Raw genomic sequence first — 19038 nt, 5'->3', positions numbered from 1 at the left:
CAAATAACTGCTTTGGGCACAGAGAGGAAGTGAAACTAAAGTTTTGTGGTGTTATTTAGTTACAAGGGTTTTTGTATAAAACCGGATAACCATTTTGATTTCTTGAATTCTTTGCACCATGTGCATTTCTCTTAACCACGTGTAGTGTATCTGCCCCCTCTGACAAGATACAAGAAGATATAGGGTCATGGAGAAGCTTAGGGGATGCACAGGGATACACCTTAGTATTAGACACTGACTTGTGATGGTGAAAATAAATGTTTCAAGTCTGAAAACTTTCCTTTTTGCTAAAGCATATAGTTAGGGCTGGACCAGGTGACCCTGAATCCTCCCTTAGTTATGCTGCAATAGACGTAGGCTGCCGGGGATTCCCATGATGCATTGAGTTTTTCCCTTCCAGTCACCTTTCTCACTCACTATGTGCTAATAGACCTCTCTGCATCGAATCATATCTGTTATTAATCTCTGTCTCTCTTCCACAGCATGTCTTTATCCTGTCTTCGTTCTTTCACCCCAACCGGTCGCAGCAGATGGCCGCCCCTCCCTGAGCCTGGTTCTGCCGGAGGTTTCTTCCTGTTAAAAGGGAGTTTTTCCTTCCCACTGTCGCCAAAGTGCTTGCTCATAGGGGGTCATATGATTGTTGGGTTTTTCTCTGTATTTATTATTGTGCTATCTACTGTACAATATAAAGCGCCTTGAGGCGACTTTTGTTGTGATTTGGCGCTATATAAATAAAATTGAATTGAATTGAATTGAATTGAAAGGGAATAGGTAGAAGCTTAATGTTTATCAAGACCTACCCCATTTTGCAAAAATGAATAAAAAATAAAACCTAAATTATGCACAACCTACCTACATGCTCATTAGCTATAGATATGTATTCAATAATAATAGCAATAATAATGGACAATAGGAATGCAAAGACAAAGACTCACTCGGCTCCTTTTGTCATTACTATTGTCCATAGTGCTCCAAGCTGCTCCTTATTTAAACCAAGTCTCTGAGACAGCAATTTGTGAATTTAGCTCTGAGATGTGGAAGAGAGTTCATAACTTTTGAATGTCCATAGTTAAGATTCCTGCTATTAAATATGTTATCCACTGTAACAATATAGTTACACGGTTCATAAGTGTGATATTTACAAGTGATTAGTGATTATATGTAACAGAAAAGAAATTAAAATCAAGATTAATTGCATTATCTGAGTGTTAGGGTCATTACTGAGGATGACTATGATTTCACAGGATCGATAGCAGAATACTTGACCCATCTCTGTAGATGTTGAATTAACGTTTGACCATCTATCAGAACATTTGTAACACATCTTGGGTTACAGGTACTTGATAAAAAAAACTTACCCCAAACCTGGTGCATGATCAGGTATATTTATAATAAGTACAATGTATTTGATGTATTCTTTCTCATCTTTCTACACAGATTTCTACACAAATGATGAGGTCAGGATTGTGATGGTGGGGAAGACTGGAATTGGGAAGAGTGCTACTGGAAACACCATTCTGGGCCGTGGGTGCTTTGAATCCAAGTTCAGTCCCAAATCTATGACTGTAGCGTGTTCCTAAGGAAAAGCTTCAGTGGATGGACATCGCGTTTCTGTCATTGACACCCCAGGCCTGTTTGATACCAGGGTTGATGAAGATGAAACTCAGAAAAATATATGCGAGTGCATCTCCTATGCTTCTCCAGGACCCCATATCTTCTTGGTGGTTGTCAGACTGGGCAGATACACTGAAGAGGAAAAACAGACGGTGCAAAAGATTCAAAAAATCTTTGGCACTGATGCAGACAAATACAGCATGGTTCTCTTTACCCATGGAGACCTACTTGGAGGCATCACTATGGAAGAGTTCTTAGAAGGAAGCTCAGACCTGCAGGAACTCGTGGCCAGATGTAACGGTCAGTACCACGTCTTCAATAATAAACTGAAGGAGCGCTCTCAGGTCACTGAGCTGCTCCAGAAGATCAGAGAGATAGTCCAGAAGAACGGAGGAAGCCACTACACCAACGAGATGTTCCAAGAGGCTGAGAGGTCGATTGAAGAGGAGAAACAACGCATCCTGAGAGAGAAAGAAATAGAAATACGGAAAGAAAAGGAGAAGGTTGAGAGAGAAATACAAGAAAGATATGAGAAAGAGATGCAGGAATACAACGAACAACTCCAGGCTGAGAGAGAAAGGGAGAGGAAGGAGAGAGAGGAGGAGAGGAAGAGGGAGAGGAAGAGGTTGAATGAGGAGAGAAAGAGAGAGATGGAGGAGAGAGAGGCAGAGAGGAAGAGAGAAGAGAGAACGGGAGATGAAGACATTAAAGGAGAACTGTGAGAGAGAAGTGGAGGAAGAAAGACGCAAGATTCAGTCCATATATGAAAATGAAGCCAGAGATGAAGCTGAGGAGTTTAATCCATTATTTTTTCTGACAGTACCTGCTGAAACCGTACTTAATGTTGGCCATGCGGTGGTTGGAGGAATTAAAAAATTTGGAACTGGCATTGGGAAGATTTTAAAATTGCCTTTTAACTTGTGATTAATGCATTGAATGACTGTCAGGTTAGTCTTCATTATTTCATAGTGTGACTGCCCCTCTGTATCATTGTACAATTGTTTAAAAAAAAATTAAAATAGTTTTTAGAGTTTCCTGCATATCAAGACTTCCTAGTATGATGTCACAGATAGCAACAAGTTCAAAAGTAATAATATTTTGGGGATGTTATCTGAGGTTATTGTAAAATTTGTCAATCTGCTTTCTGAAGGTTTCAAGCTTTCTCTTTTTTTCATTTACAGCTAGCTGTTTTCACACAGGAGATCCTGTGGACATATTGAATTTCCTTTAATGTTATCTTACTGATTTATTAGTTGAAGTAGAGTCATACTGTGGGCTTTTGGGACATTCACAGTATTCAGTCATTATTATAGTTAGAGATATCTGTATGTATGCATCTTTGTAACTTCTCTTATTGCCAATGATGTTTTTATGTGTGTGAGATTTACTTTTCTTCACTTTCTTGGTGAATGAATCCATCTTTGTTCCAACTTTTACCTTCCCCTTGACTGAGCTGTTTGCGTTGCCTTTTGCCTTCACATGTATGACTCGCAGCCTGACAACAAACTTAGATTTGTGAACTTTGTGCCATGACCTCTAGAACTGTAAGTATTGGGCCTTCTTTTTCTAACCTAGTTGTCTCCTTTAAAATAAATTTGTGAGTCACTGTCATAATTTGACTGAGTGTTGTTCTTGCTTTCTCAGTGTCGCAGGTTAACTTTATAGTTTAATGTAATAAATGAAAATACAAAATATAAGATTACAGGTTGAATAGTAGTATCTTAGCTTCTCACAGTTATTTATCTAGTACTGCATCACATTCTGATCAAATTACTGCCACAAGCTAAATGTCCACATTCTCACCTGTAGATTTTAAAGATCTGGTAGAAATTAAGCATCAGTTAAAGTCTTGCACCTCTCTACTTCACCCCATCTTAACAAAACTATGTAAATCTGTATCTCATTGTTTTACAAATCATTTAGTAAATATTATCAACAGCTCTCTACAGCCCTGCATTTTCCCTGTTTCTCTCAAATGTGCAGTAATCACACAACTGCTTAATAACATGGAATTAGCACCAAAGAAAGGGGACACAGAGATTGACAAAAACTTAACTCAAGGGACACAAGACCTTTGGCGAACAGGACTGAATCATGGGCCTCTGTTTTCTGGGGTGGGCACGCTGTTCTCACCAGGATGTGTGACCTTAGATCTTCAGTACTCTTGGACAGGTGGCCAACATTTGGGGAAGACAAGAAGCAGGAGTGCTTTCAAGACACCTTAACCCAGTGGTTCCCAAACTTTTTTTGCCAGGCCCCCCTTTTTTACAAGAAAAATGTTCGCGCCCCCCCCCACCCCCCCACAAACACATCCTCCAAACACACACACCCATATTTTGTTTACAAACTCCATTGCGGTTTATTTCACACCTCAAACATTTAGTAAACAATTAAGCAAATACAAGTAAACGGCAATAAATTACAGGTAGTAATAAAATATACTACTAACTGTTTTACACTACGTCCACACCTACACGGGTATTTTTGAAAACTCAGCTGTTTCTATGCGTTTGCGCTTTTCGTCGACAAGTAAACGGCGTTGCGATTCACCGAAAACGGAGATTATTTAAAACTCCTTTATGTGTGGACGAGGATTACAAAGTTCGTCACGCAACGTCAAAGGTATGTGCCTCTTTTCATGTCACGCTGTGCGCCACGTTATTGTTTACATGAGATGAATTGCAGAATGGCAGATAGTCAGATTAACAGTAACAGTATTTTGTCTCTATCTTCAGGTTTTACACGCTTACATATACACACGCAGTTACTGTCCCTCCATTTAGAAAGGCAGAGGCGCCACGGTGTAATTATTTTACGTGTAGTTGGTTTTTTTTCCTATGTAATAATTTTCAACATTGCTATCAATACATTTTTCAAAAAATGTCTCTCTGTGCAAAATGGGTTTAAACACATAAACAGCTGTGGGATACTGTTTGTCCGTGATTTGAACAGGGGGAACAAATTATGGCAGGATCAGCCTGATATTATTTGTATCCCACTGTAACTTTACTGCATAAAGAGCTAACATGTCCAAAATGTCAGGAGTAGTTAGTTATTACAAGAAGTGTTTGTGAACTAAAAATCAAGAATGTGGGATCCTGTTTGTCCGTGATTTGGAGAGCCCAGCGCTGCTCCAGACGCAGGGAAACTAATTTTGCAGGGGAGACCTACCTTGGCACTTGTGCAGGTGAAGCCAAAGGGAAGATATGCATCACCATATTTTTCTGTCTTTGGCTTGGAAGGAAGTTGGTTTGGAAACATATTTGGCGATGCTTCATCTCCTGCTTTGCGTTTATGTGGGAGCCCCGTCAAAAACCTGTCCACAGCGTCCAAGCGCTCTTTTTTTTTCTTTTTCTTTTCATACCGCGCCCCCCCTGCAATGGCTCGCCCCCTAGGGGGCGGGCCCCACACTTTGGGAACCTCTGCCTTAACCTGAGATCAGAGAGCTCAGAATTTCAAAAAACATCTGAAACAGCTCAGGTTTGGAAAGAAAGCTTTCCATGTTAGGTGTTATGAATAACTATTATTTAAGCATTTCAGTGGGTTTTACATGACATATATTGCTAGCCCTGAGATAACTGGCAAATTCAGCTGACATTCCAACAAATCTATCACTCAAATGTTAATTTACAATTAAAAGTATTCATACATTTTAACACATATTAAGTCTTTAATATTTGGTCTTTAAAGTGTAGATTCCAAGCAGAAGCTGGGGGCTCAGCCCTGGCGCAGGGGGCCTCTGGTGCATCGGCCTAACTGGGGGGGCTCTTCAACTGGCAGGGAGGTTGTTCCATCCTTGCAGAAGTCCACTCTGCAGGTGGGGGAGAGACACAGGAGAGGTGGAGAATAAACCTAACCTGGGTGTCTGTTGTCTTGTGTAGTCTGGAGATGATTGAATGTTGGGGTGGGTATAGTTTCCTCTGCGGTGGGGTGGAGTGGGCTTCCCCAGGTCCTGTGGGGCTTAGCGGTGTTGCTGCCATAGGCCCCGGTCTGGATGGGCCTGGGCTCCCTTGCCTTGGTGGGTACTAGAGGACGGGGGTGCCTACTGGGGTCAGCGGGGGAGCTGGCCCTAAGGAGGGGCATCTTGCCCCTCCCTTCTTTTCCTCCCCATCCCCGGCTGCCTCCCTCTTCCCGCTCCACCACACCCACCCACACGGGTAGGGCCTTGGGGTGCGGGTGTGTCACCAGGGTGCAGGGGAGGCATTCCCCCCCCTCTGTCCCCTTCTGGCCACCTATTTCACAACTTAGACATCCACATTATTCACACTCTCATAACACACACACATATATATATAGGGCCTTGAGGGTGACCACGTTAACGGCGTCCAGAGGACGGTCTGTGTATTCAACCCTACCTCTGGCGCCGGTGCCCACCTCTCAATTTTAAATCCATGTAGACATTGAGGGTTCTCGGGAGGGGCCGTGCTAACACCTGCTGCTCTCTGGCAGCAGCACCATGCCCTCCCTTGTTTTAAATGCACTTTAGAACAACACGCAGCAACACTACACATGAGCGGGAGGAGGGAGGTATGGGGTCTTCACACACCCCCGTTCTCTACTAGCCATCGGGGCGGGGGGCTGGGAGGAGGTGTTGGCTGTCCGATTGGCCTCCCTGCTGCTGCGGAGCCTGGGGCGGTCTGCTTGCCTCCACCCCGGGGGAAAGGGTCACATCTCTTGGGTCTGGGTGCCGTTTCCCCCTCTGGGGGCGAGGGTACCTGGACCCGGGGCATAGAGTATGTTTGGGGAGTATGATTGTGTGTACATGTCTATGTATGTCTATCCCTACGTTGGGTGAGTGCTGAGTGTTTGTATATGTGTGCATGAGGGTGGGAAAGCATGTTTATGTCTGTGTGTGCCTGTTTGTCTGTGTCTATATGTCAGGTCGGGTCTTAGACTCCACCTCCCTGGGTACTCCCAGGCCCTCCAAGTGTGGAGGCCTATCTCCCCTCACCACACTCCCTGCTGGTAACTGATGCCCTCAGGGGTTGGTGCATTGGTGGTTCTTGGTGTCCAGGGCTGGGCGCTCAGGTATGCACCAGCTCACTCCCGGTGGCTACTTGGCGGGGCCTGGAGCCTGTCGCTCGGTCAGGCCTCTTCCGGGGCAAAGGGGGCCCTCGGGCCTCCGGCCTCGGGGCCTGCAACTCGGTTCACTCTGGCACAGCTGGCTGCCGGCAGAGCCGGCGGGCACGCCAGTGCAGCCCCCTCTGGCTTCTGCTCCGTGGCTACTGGGTGACCCCCTCGTCTGGGGATCTCCTCAGCCCTTCCCAGGAGGGTGGCACGGATGCCCCTCCGGTGGTACTCCTTGGGCTCTCGCACTCTGGGGCCTCTGGATGTCTGGAGCCTGGATCTCCTCCATGCCTGCTTCATGCCCTGCGGGACGGGGCTATGGGCCTCCACACCCTCTAGCAGACCGTTACATAGGGAAACCTTTTGTATACAAGCGCGTTGATCCACACAGGTGTGCACACGGGTGTTCACTGTTCGTAGACATAAACTACAGCTTTCTTAGCTGCTACTTCAAAGCACATTGTGCGCTGTCTGTCCTGCGTGCTGCACAACAACTTTCAATATTTAGTATTTACTGCTGTTCACACTTAGCTAGATTAACGTGATGGTGTTGTGTTTAGTATGTTGCTTTGTTTTTGTTTGGTTTTTTTTGCTTGTCTTCTCTTCTTTTTCTCTCAACAGGTGATCCAGGAGATTTTTTTTTTCTCTTTGTCTTTGTAAGTGCCCTTTCTCACTGTCCCTTTTCCCTTCTGTTTTTCTTTTCCTTCCTCTCTTTCTTTCTCCCTTTCCTATCCCCCAGTCATGTCTGTCCCATCTGTAACAACTGAAAATAAAATAAATAATAACAACAAAGTTTGATCAAATGGACCAATACGGCAATGCCATGATGATCCATTTGGCAAAATAAATCCATTTGGTATCCTTGTTGGTCTTCAGACAACAATTCTGACGGCTAAAGAACCAAATGGGACAGACAAAAAAAAAAAAAAGAAAAGAAAAGAAGCTGAAGAAATGTTGTATAAAGGAGGAGTGTTTGATAGTGACATTACACTTAGTGTGGGACATTGGGCTGTTTGGATCAAGTAATGACCTGAACCAAAGCTTGATTGTTGAACAGTTTTATTCATTATTGCATTATGAAACATATGTGTCCATATGTGGTAACTGTAGCCAAGCTAAAAAGCAGCCAACAAACAGGCAGCCTACACAGTCACAGATGTGCTCCCAAGCTAGAAGCTCCACCTGCGTTCATTGCAACCTAAACATTATAAAGTTCCCTAAAGTAACTCACTAAGCCTAACAGGGGATAGGTACTCCTGCCTGAACTGACCACCACAGATGCAACCCAGCCACAAAGTAAAATCAAATGCACCTAGCTCCTACAGTAACCTGCCTACACCAACCTGACATTTCTCCTCCCTAAGCTGGATGAATGTAAGTTAAATGACTACAAACATAAAAACCAGTAGCTTCCAGACACTGTGATTGTCACTTACAGAGATGATATCAACAGATAATGACGGAACAAGAGAAGTACAGAGAAAGAATGCAAATGCTTGAAGAAGACAAACGCATATCCGCAGAGCAAGAAGCTGCTGCAATGTCACAACATCTCCTAGAGGAAAAGGAGGAAACTGAGTGCAAGTTAAAGAGAAAAAGAGAAAGCACCTGTGATAAAGAGACAACAAGAGGAAAGTGCTGCAAGGAGAAGGTCAGTTGAAGACTTAAGAAGAGAAATTGAAAGATTGGAAAATCTGAAAGGATTCAAAACAACGTGACGTTTAATGCTAATCAACCCTCACAAGAAGAGAGTTAAACGTCTCTTACGAGAGTACAGGTGAGCTTATAAAGGTTTTGGCAGAAGTTATGTCAGCTAATAGACTACCTGTTCCAGAGCCTTCTGTATTTAGTGAGGATCCACTTAAGTTTAAGCATTGGAAAGCATCTTTTCAGACTCTAATAAAGAGAAAGAACATTTGAATTGAATTCAAAATCCTGCTCCTCACATACAAGGTCTTAAATAATCAGGCCCTGTCTTATCTTAACGACCTTATAGTGCCATATCATCCCATTAGAGCACTTCGCTCTCACACTGCAGGCTTACTTGTTGGTCCTAGAGTATTTAAAAGTAGAATGGGAGGCAGAGCTTCAGTTTTCAGGCCTCTCTTCTGTGGAACCAGCTTCCAGTTTGGATTTGTGAGACAGACAGTATCTCTACTTTTAAGATTAGGCTTAAAACTTTCCTTTTTGCTACAGCATATAGTTAGGGCTGGACCAGGTGACCCTGAATCCTCCCTTAGTTATGCTGCAATAGACGTAGGCTGCTGGGGGATTCCCATGATGCATTGAGTTTTTCCTTTTCAGTCACCTTTTCCACTCACTATGTGTTAATAGACCTCTCTGCATTGAATCGTACATGTTATTAATCTCGGGTCTCTCTTCCACAGCATGTCTTCTCTCCTGTCTTCCTTCTCTCACCCCAACCGGTCGCAGCATCGACCAAGTGTGTTTGCTTTTGGAACTGTGTCTTCATTCCACCTACTTCACATACAAGGGTCAGTTCTACAGGCACAAACATGGGTGTGCCATGGGCCCAGTTTCACCCATCGTGGCCAATTTGTACATGGAAGAAGTGGAAAAGAGGGCTTTGCTATCCTACCCTGGAACACCACCAAGCCATTGGTTCAGATATGTAGATGACACCTGGGTGAAAATCAAATCTCAGGACGTACCACAATTCACAGATCACATTAACTCAGTGGACCGACACATCAAATTCACCAGGGAGGATATGAAAAGTGGCAGGTTAGCCTTCTTAGACTGTGAGATTTCCATCAGTAATGGGGGACATCTAAATGCTGACGTGTACCGTAAACCTACACATACGGATCAGTATTTATGGTTTGACTCTCATCATCCACTGGAGCACAAACTGGGTGTCATCAGGACGCTCCAACACAGAGCAAACACCGTCCCCACAGACACAGCGGCCAGGGAGGCAGAAGAACGACCCTGAGTAAATGTGGTTATCCCAGCTGGACTTTTGTCAAAGCTGGAAAGGTACCTAAAGAAAGCTCCAGCCAATCCAGGAGAGAAGGACAACAGGAGTATCGGAGCAGTTGAGACGCATTTTTTCTAAACACCGGGTTTCTGTGGCTTTTAAACCCCAAAACCCGCTGCGCCAAAAATTGGTCCACCCCAAGGATCATGTCCCCCGACACAGAGTAACATAGTGTACGCTGTTAAGTGCCAGGAGGATTTCCAGGATTTATACATCGGGGAAACCAAACAACCTCTGGCGAAGCGGATGGCACAACACAGAAGACCTACCTCATCAGGCCAGGACTTCGCAGTCTATTTACACCTACAGGCCAGTGGACACTCTTTCAATGATGAGGATGTACACATCTTGGACAGGGAGGAACGCTGGTTTGAGCACGGAGTCAAGGAGGCCTTTTACGTGAAAAGGGAAAGACCATCTCTGAATCGAGGAGGGGGCCTAAGGGTACATCTTTCACCATCTTACAATGCTGTGATTGCAGCCATTCCCCAACTCTCTGTGAATGGTACTCATGGCCATTGATCAGTGTTCTTTGATCAGTGGGTTTTGGTCAGTGGTTGTTGATCAATGGTCATGAGAATTTGCATAATTAAGATTAAGAAACTGACCTCCCAGCCCATTGTTCAGTACAGTACATTTACATAATGGTTTCAGTCACTATGCAAATGTACTGTTTATAAGATTGGGGAAACCTGCAGTCAGCTGAAACTGAAGAAGTCACTTGGATGAGTGACGAAACGTTTCTCCCACAAAACGCTACGTCCAGATGAACAGAACTTTTGGAGAGGACCAAAGGTACCACACAGACTATGCAAATTTCATGGAGAACATGATAGCATGTGGTGACATGGAGAAAATGCCGGAGAAAGAACTCTGTAATACCCCTGTTTGGTATATTCCCCACCATGGGGTACACCACCCTCAAAAGCCCGGCAAAATATGTGTAGTCTTTGACTGCTCTGCACAATACCAAGACACCTCGCTGAAAATGCACCTGCTTACAGGGCCTGACCTCACAAAGACTTTGGTGGGAGTGCTCCGTAGGTTCAGGAAGGGCTTCACTGCTGTAATGTGCGACGTCAAACAAATGTTTCACCAGTTCCATGTAGGACTACTTACGCTTCCTATGGTGGGAGCATGGTGACCTAAGCGTTCCACCCTCAGTCTTTCGAATGAAGGTTCATCTCTTTGGCGCTGCTTCTTCTCCTGGCTGTGCCAACTTTGGTTTAAAACATCTAGCCCCGCAAGGTGAGAGAAAGTTCACTCCAAACACTGTGAGGTTCATTCAAAGGAACTTTTATGTAGATGATGGACTTGTAAGTGTTATGTAAGAAGCAGAAGCCATAAAATTAGTCAAAGAACTGTGTAGAGAACTGTGTAGCACAGGTAAACTAAGATTACACAAGTTTATATCAAACAGTGAAAATGTGATAAAGTCATTGCCGAGAGAAAAGTGTACAGAAAGTATTAAGGACTTAGATCTGGCACTTGGAGAGCCATTAATGGGAAGGGCACTTGGTGTTCAGTGGTGCGTTTCTGCTGATGAGTTTCCGTTCAGAATAACTGTAAATGAGCACCCAATGACAAGAAGAGGAATCCTGCGCACAATAGCATCAGTGTATGACCAATGTTCCCTCTAATTTTTCATGTGTCTGAGCGAACGCACAAACTCCCTGAGCGGACACTTGGACCACTGTGAGCAACAGCAGACGTGTGCACTGTGGTCACGCCAGCATTTATAGTCACTTCTCAAAAAAGTAACTGAGTTTTGCAAACAACAAAGTTTTTTGCAGCTGTTTACCTAAAAATGTAGCCAAGGCGTTTTTTTAAATAAACATTTTGAACTATTTACAGAACAATCAGCTGTTCTGCATCAAATCTGATGCCACACAAATTATTTGTGCCACTCCAAAAAATAATTTCTGTCCACTATGAGATAAAGGAGAACAACAGCCTGATACCTGCTGGCCGGACAACAGGAGATGTATCACTCCTGTAACACCTGTAACATTCAGCAGTCGCCTCATTGTTCTGACACGCACAAGAAAACTATTGACTACACTACACACTAACTACACAAGATTTGCGCTAAACGTCACAAATCTCTCACATCTCAAAACACCGCCGTCACTCCTAAAACTTCCTTCCTCCCTAAACAACTAAATGCCATGTTGCCATGTCATTTTTTTGATTGGTCGACATGTTACATTTTTCGACGAATAGGAAAGGGTGGGGGTTTTGGTTTTCTTTTTGCTCACAGGCGGAGAGTGCTTTCCAGCGTTTTCCTTATAAAACGCAGTTTTTACCATTTCTTCCCGCAGTAAATATAAACAACGATAGTATTCAGGAAAAAAACAAACATTGCATATAATTTTATCATAACTCTGGTTTTACGTGGCCTATCAACACAATTTAAAAACTGGTATAAAGTCCACACTTTTTCCGTCAATTGTTCCGTCTGTCCTGCTCACATCTCCAATGGTTGTACACGTTGTCATTAACGTGGCTTCACTCCACATCAGCCACGCCGCTTTGCTATAGCTAAAACACCGGTGTGGGAACATAAGGACGCTGTCGTAGCCTGTCAACCACGTTGATTAGCTGCGTATATACGAATGTGAATCGCGTGATTGGCTGGACTATAGGATAAGGTGGCATCATTCTAATCCCATACGGGAGCAGCCAGTCACTTACTGACTAACACTGCAAAACAGAATTGTTAAAGTATTAATTTTACTTTCAGTTCAGGTTAGATTTTTTTTTTCTGCGCAATGCAGATTTTTTGTGCGCAGAGACCGTGCCAGCAGTGCACAATTGCGCATGCGTGCAGCTTAGAGGGAACATTGTGTATGACCCACTGGGATTGGTGGCACCCTTCATCCTAAGAGGAAAGCAAATCAGTTATGTCAAGAGAAAGTTGGATGGGGCGAGCCACTCTCAGATGATCTCCGCACACAGTGGGAATCCTGGCTCCTAGATCTTCAAAACCTAACCTGTCAAAGGTGAAAGTTCAAAGATGTGTCCTACCTGCAAACACAGACATTGCACAGTGTGAATTACACCATTTTTCAGACGCTAGTGTGACAGGCTACAGACAGTGTAGTTATTTAAGAACAGTAACATCCAAAGGGGATATTCATTGTGCCTTAGTCTTGGGAAAGGCACATGTAGCCCCAACCAAGGTCACTACCAGTGGCGGCTGGCCCATAGGGGGCGCTCGGGCTCCGCCCCCCCAAATGTGGAGGAGTAAAAATATATATTTTTAAAAAATTCATCAATGATAGTTTTACTATGTGTGTGCCCATATACAGCCAGGCGTATTTTAACATTTTCACCAGCTGACTCATTAAAGTTCAACCAACAAACGGTGTTTTTCTTCTTCTGGGGCGCTCGTCAAAGCGCCCTTGATATGCAGCGAAATAGCCTATCATTAAATGGTTGCCAGGGGAAAATAATAAATATTTGACCTATCAGCGTCGCTGAATTAAATGGTTTGGGGGCGCTTAAAATTGCGCCCCTGCAGAAAACGCGCAAAGATTTGCTGTTCTAGAATTTTACCTCAGTCAGTAGCCTAAGTGAGCTATAAGGTCAGAGAGAGACGATGGCAGCGGTATTGTTAACGGTTGAGGCACAGCCTCCCCCAAATTCGGTTAGATCGCTTCTAACCTACCCTTTTGCCAGAAGGACAATGGCAGAAAAACTGCAAGTTAAAGAGTTGGGACCTGACAAGCCCGAAATTCAACTAACCCAGGCAACGAAGGAGAAGTCAAAAGCATACAACAGGACTTTTTGTCGGAGTTGGTTCCAGCGCAAGTCGTGGCTGACAGGCTGTGGAACAGCTAATGCACTTTTTTGTTTCCCGTGCATACTGTTCAAAAGTGACAAGTGTGATTTGACGTGGACACAATCTGGACAAACCGACTTAAAGCACCTCTCCGAACGAATCAAGAAACATGAAAGCTCACGAGTTCATATGGACAACAGTGTAAAGCTAGCTGTGCTAGGGAAAACTAGCATAGCGGCGCAGCTAGATGATGGACATCGGATTGCTTTAAGAAGGCACAACGAAGAGGTAGATAAAAACCGTCATATTTTATCTAAAATCATCGATTGTATTAAGTTTTGTGGTGCTTTTGAGCTAGCAATGCGGGGACATGATGAAAGTGATTCCTCAGACAATCCAGGGATTTTTAGAGGTTTAGTCGACTTGATGGCATCAATTGATCACGACTTGAGGCAACACCTTGAAAATGCTACTGTATTTAAAGGCACCTCGAAAACAGTCCAGAACGAGATCCTGGATTGCATGTTGGCAGTTCTGAGAGAAAGGATCGTGGAAGAAGTAAAGGCAGCGAAGTTTTTAGCCATTCAAGCTGATGAAACCACTGACATTTCTACACACTGTCAGTTAGTCATGGTGCTAAGATACATTGACCAACGAAACCGTATTCAAGAGCGTTTTTTTGAATTCATCAAGCTACCCAATGCTTGTGCAGATGCAATAGCCAGTGCCTTATCGGAGAGGCTGCGCTTCATCCTCCCCCAGGGACAAGAGAGAAAGTTGATCGCCCAGGCCTACGATGGGGCCGCTGTAATGAGGGGTACCACTGGAGGAGTACAGCGTAAGATACAGGACATTTATGCTAACGCTCACTACGTACATTGTTATGCCCATCAGTTAAACCTGGTAATGCAACAAGCAACCTCCCACATCCCTCAAATCAGTCACTTTTTTTCCGACATAGCAGGATTCGCTTCTTTTTTTACTAAATCGAGCAAGAGGACTGCAGTGCTTGACGAGGTGGTGGCGCACCGACTTCCAAGTGCATCGGCAACCCGTTGGAACTTCAACAGTCGTGCTGTGAATACAGTGTATGAACATAAAGACGATCTGGTGAGGTGTTTTCAGACCATCCGTAACAGTGAAGGATTTGATGCCCCTACAAAGAGAGATGCCGGTGGTTTCGTGAGAATGCTGGAAGACGAAGCTTTCTGTTTTTTCCTGGCCTTGTTTCACAAGATAATGCCACATGTAGACATGCTGTATAACCACCTACAGAAGAGAAACATCGATTCTGTCACCATCGCAGGGATCACCCAGACATTCATCAGCCGCATGCAGGCTATCAGGTAGGCATAAAAGCATAAATATGTAACCTAGAATAAATGTTAATTATCTATGCATAGATTCTATCAAATTCTCTGCATATATTCTGTGTTCTGTGACTTAAATGTTTAATGGAATTCAGATAATTTTGATTTATATCAGCCTTTGAAGTAATTTTATGAAAAATATTTGATTAAGTATATTTGATGAAGTATATTCCCAGTAATGATTTGATGTAGCCTATACCATAGGCTATTTCCTGAAATTATGGCCAGGGCCTTTATTTACTTGCACTGGTTTTCCCCCAGCCATTAAACCAGGTCCGGTTATTAATTAAATCCGGTAATTCCCGGTAATTAGAACACAACCTTTGTTTGGTTTGTGTTTGGTTAATATATCCCTATTCAGTTTTCAGAAGCCATTAATGAAACTTATGTATTGGATCAGGGAGGCACTTCCTAATCTGGTTGTGGATGAGGAGTACAGGGGACCTGTTCAAGACCCACCCACAAAGAGACGGAGAACATTGGGGGAAGACAGGCAACACCATTTGGCACTGGAGGTAAGCACTAGCTGCTTGGTCTGATTTAAATCGGATCATCAGATAAAATCTAATGACGATGCTGTCAGATGTCATTTCATATAGTGGTCATGACTGTTTTGTTTTGTTATGGACAGATTTTTTTTTTCAGAATAATGATTAACATGAGACATGTGCCAAAGTCTTACCACTGAATCTAACTCTTACCAATTATATATTATTGGATAGGTGTGCGACACCATTATGAGCCATGCCAAGGAGAGGTTTTCTTTCACCAAGCACCTTGTCAGCGCCACTCTGTTGCAAGGAGACTTGTTCCAACAACACAGCAAAAATTTTCCAGATGCAGCACTACAAACCACAGTGGAAGCCTATCCCTCATTGGACAAAGCCAGACTTAAAACAGAACTGTCCCTGATCTACGACAACGAGGAGTTTCAGAGTTGTAGTGGTGCGCTGGCGCTCTATCAGGTTCTGATGGAAAACAACCTTCAAGACACATTCACCGAAACTGTAAGTCTTCTTAACATCCTCATCACCACACCAATGACAACATCAGAATCGGAGAGGTGTTTCTCTACTTTAAAGAGGATAAAAACTTTCCTGAGAAACAATATGGCTCAGGATCGGCTCAACGCTCTGGCTATGCTGTCCATAGAGAAAAAACTCACACAAGAACTTCCTGATTTCAACACCAGGGTCATCGAGAAATTTGCCACTCAGAAAGACAGACGAGCAAAGTTCTTGTACAAATAAGAACCCTTAACCATATTTACTCTCTTTCTCCATCCCTCTCTCTTTCTCTCTTTAGCCCACCCCCCCAATCAGTTTACAGTTGTTGTTTTCAATAGTTATTTTTCATTCATTCATTCAAAAAAAAAAAAAAATCTGTTCATGTTCATTTTTACAAATCTATACAAATGGCCAGAATATGGTTGTTCATTTTAAATTTAAATTAAAATTGTGTTGTTTGATGTACTCATTAAATGGGTCATTTTAGTCGATATCATAAAAATTGCCCCCCCTGAGATTTTTTTCAGGAGCCGCCACTGGTCACTACTGTCCCTAGGCTTGAACTAACGGTTGCAGTAGTTGCAGCAAGAACAAGTGTAAGGTTAAGAAATGAGCTGGAGATAAGTGATCTTGAAGAACACTTCAGGATAGATTCCACGGTAGTGTTGGGGAATGTGAATAATGATGCAAAGAGATTTCACGTGTTTGTGGCAAATAGGATTCAAAGGATAAGGTCACTCACAGACCCACGACAGTGGCATCAAGTACCATCTGAAAGTAATCCTGCAGACCACGGATCAATAGGACTCGGTGTCCAACAGCTACTCAACTCTAACTGGTTTAAAGGTCCAGAGTTTTTGTGGCAAAGTTAGCTACCCATTGAAAATGACGAGTTTACTGAAGTCAAGCCCAACGATCCAGAGCTGAAAACAGTAGATGTGTTCAACACCAAAGTAGAAGAAAGGAGAACAATACTAGACCGTCTCACCAAATTCTCAGACTGGAGAAGAGCTGTTAAAGCTATTGCTCGTCTACAGAAATTTGTGAAGGATTTTAAAGGACTCACACAAACAAAAGGTGAAAACACAAGTCAGACAACGCGGAACTGTTCATAATAAAACTTGCACAGGAAAACACATTCAGCAAAGAATTTAAGGACTTAACTAGAGGAAAGGACATTCAACTGAAGGACAAGACACACAAGCTGTACAGCCTAAGTCCATTTGTTGATGAGCAGGGAGGATGTTTAACAAGAGCAACTCTGCACCCATATATCAAACATCCTGCCATTATTCCCAATTCAAGTCATGTGTCATCTTTACTTATTAAACACTATCACAAAAAAGTGCAGCATCAAGGAAGGGGAATAACTGTAAACGAGCTGCACTCCAATGGGATTTGATCACAGGATACAGCAATGCAGTGCACAAGCTGCAGAAAGTACAGTTTGAAAGTGAGTTTGTTCTGAACACCCCCTCTTCAAGCCACATGGGAAGTGTTTGGTAGAGGCAAATTAGTACTATTAGAAGTGTTTTAACTTCTATTCTTTATTAGAATAACAACTAAATATTAATAACATGATGAAACATGTCAGGTCCCAGAAAAACACTTTTTGAAGTACCAGAAATACATGAGACCTGTTTTCCATACTCTGCCACCATAAAGCCTGCAAAAGTTACTATTAGCCTGTGATTGTGACAGGATGTCTTTGCTTTCCATATTATTTTTGCCTATTTGTCAATGCTGGTACGAAGCCTGTCTGTGCTGTTTTGATCCCTTTGCAAACATTTCTTTCAATAAATCTCAGAAAATCAGTTTTGTTTTAATTCTCAGTTTATTTTTCCACAACACTTTGATCATCTGAATATTTTGTAAGTGTGGTTTTAGTAACAGCCAGTGCTGAGCAGCTGCTGGACAGTGTTTTGCTTATTTGTGGCATTGAGTTCTCTCTTTTTCTCATGTGTACTTTCAAAAATTTGAACATCTGAAACTGCTCAGCACTAATAAAGAGTGACACCAAGCTACACCTGACACAAACATCAGCAAAAGTGCTGCTTACACATAATCACATCAGCAAAAAAAATTCTACATACAGTATGTAAAACTATGAAAAAGTCTATGAATGTCCTGGCAATTCTTGAGCCATTTCAGCATCCACCTTTAAATCAGCTCCCTTACAACTCAAACTTTACAGCTTCCTGCTGTAATGATGAAGACGAGTTGGAAACACTTATAACTCAATAATGTGCGACTCACAGACTGCACATTGGAACTCATTGGAGATGGAGGTCAATGCTGAGTGTCTAACAGCACAATTTGGTTAGTGTTTACATATTTTTCTGAAAGCAGGCTCAGTTGGGGGCAACTATCTGCTGCGATGAACAACCTAGACAGGAAGTTTAGGCATAAAGCAAAGAGAGTTTATAAATAACTCTCCTTGTAAATAACAAGGAGGACAGATAAAGATGCCACCAGGCACTTCCAGATTCTCAAAGTCACAGTCTCTGATGGTGCACACACACAAACACACCACATAGGAGGGTGAGAGGGGTCGGGGGGTCAATCCTGAGGGTCCAGCAGCACAATTTTGTTACTTTTTACACATTTTTTTGTCTCTTCCATTGTCCTCATCATCATCATCATCCCGTTTTCTCTTCTTCTGTCCTGCTTCTGTGTCAGCTGAAGTAGAGGGTGATGACACCGTGTCTTCATTTTCATTATCCTCACTTTCAGAGGTGGTGTCTGACGGTTCGTTGCCTGAGTTGAGGAACCTGAATCTCTTCCTGTTCATCTCGTTACTGTCGCCATTATTATTTTCCTCTCTTTGGCGCCTCCTGGAGCCAAAGAGATCGCTTTCATCAGCTTCCTCTCTTGGAGGGCTCCTGGATCTTTGAGGTTCTGGGATGACAGGTATTAACTCTGGGACCTCATCCTCAGATTCGCTTTCAAGGTCGCTTTCATTTTCAGCGCCAGAATCAATGTCACTTTCCCAGACCCACCACATGTCATCAGCAAACTGATCTTCTGCAGATTAATGTCCACATTTACTGCCGGTAGATGAAGACCTTGATGGTCCCAGTGATCTTCAGCTAAACCGGCCAGGTTGTTTTCCATGTCAGCTGCTGGAACAGGTAGCGCTTCATTGTCCCAGGGACCTTCTGCTCCTGCTGCTGGATTTAATCCTATGCCAGCTGC

The 19038-nt window shown here is 43.3% G+C and overlaps 1 protein-coding gene across 1 annotated transcript; it reads left to right on the top strand.

Annotated features, from left to right (window-relative positions):
* The first annotated feature begins 12877 nt into the window (after positions 1-12877).
* On the top strand, positions 12878-16199 carry LOC109195365 (zinc finger MYM-type protein 1-like). The gene is made up of 3 exons (XM_019347363.2): positions 12878-14812; positions 15237-15351; positions 15559-16199. The coding sequence occupies exons 1-3, from the start codon at positions 13284-13286 to the stop codon at positions 16084-16086; spliced, it is 2172 nt and encodes a 723-aa protein (XP_019202908.2). The 5' UTR covers positions 12878-13283; the 3' UTR covers positions 16087-16199.
* The last annotated feature ends 2839 nt before the right edge of the window (positions 16200-19038 follow it).

Source organism: Oreochromis niloticus, linkage group LG18 (assembly GCF_001858045.2).
Source record: "Oreochromis niloticus isolate F11D_XX linkage group LG18, O_niloticus_UMD_NMBU, whole genome shotgun sequence".
Lineage (NCBI taxonomy): Eukaryota > Metazoa > Chordata > Actinopteri > Cichliformes > Cichlidae > Oreochromis > Oreochromis niloticus.
Note: the sequence above shows the minus strand (reverse complement) of the source record. Positions and strands in the feature narration are given on the sequence as shown.

Excerpts from the sequence above, each read along its gene's own strand:
- LOC109195365 (XM_019347363.2), top strand. The coding sequence starts at position 13,284 with ATGGCAGCGGTATTGTTAACGGTTGAGGCACAGCCTCCCCCAAATTCG. Across the intron at positions 14,813-15,236 it reads AGCCGCATGCAGGCTATCAG|GGAGGCACTTCCTAATCTGG; the intron begins GTAGGCATAAAA and ends GTATTGGATCAG. Across the intron at positions 15,352-15,558 it reads AACACCATTTGGCACTGGAG|GTGTGCGACACCATTATGAG; the intron begins GTAAGCACTAGC and ends ATTATTGGATAG.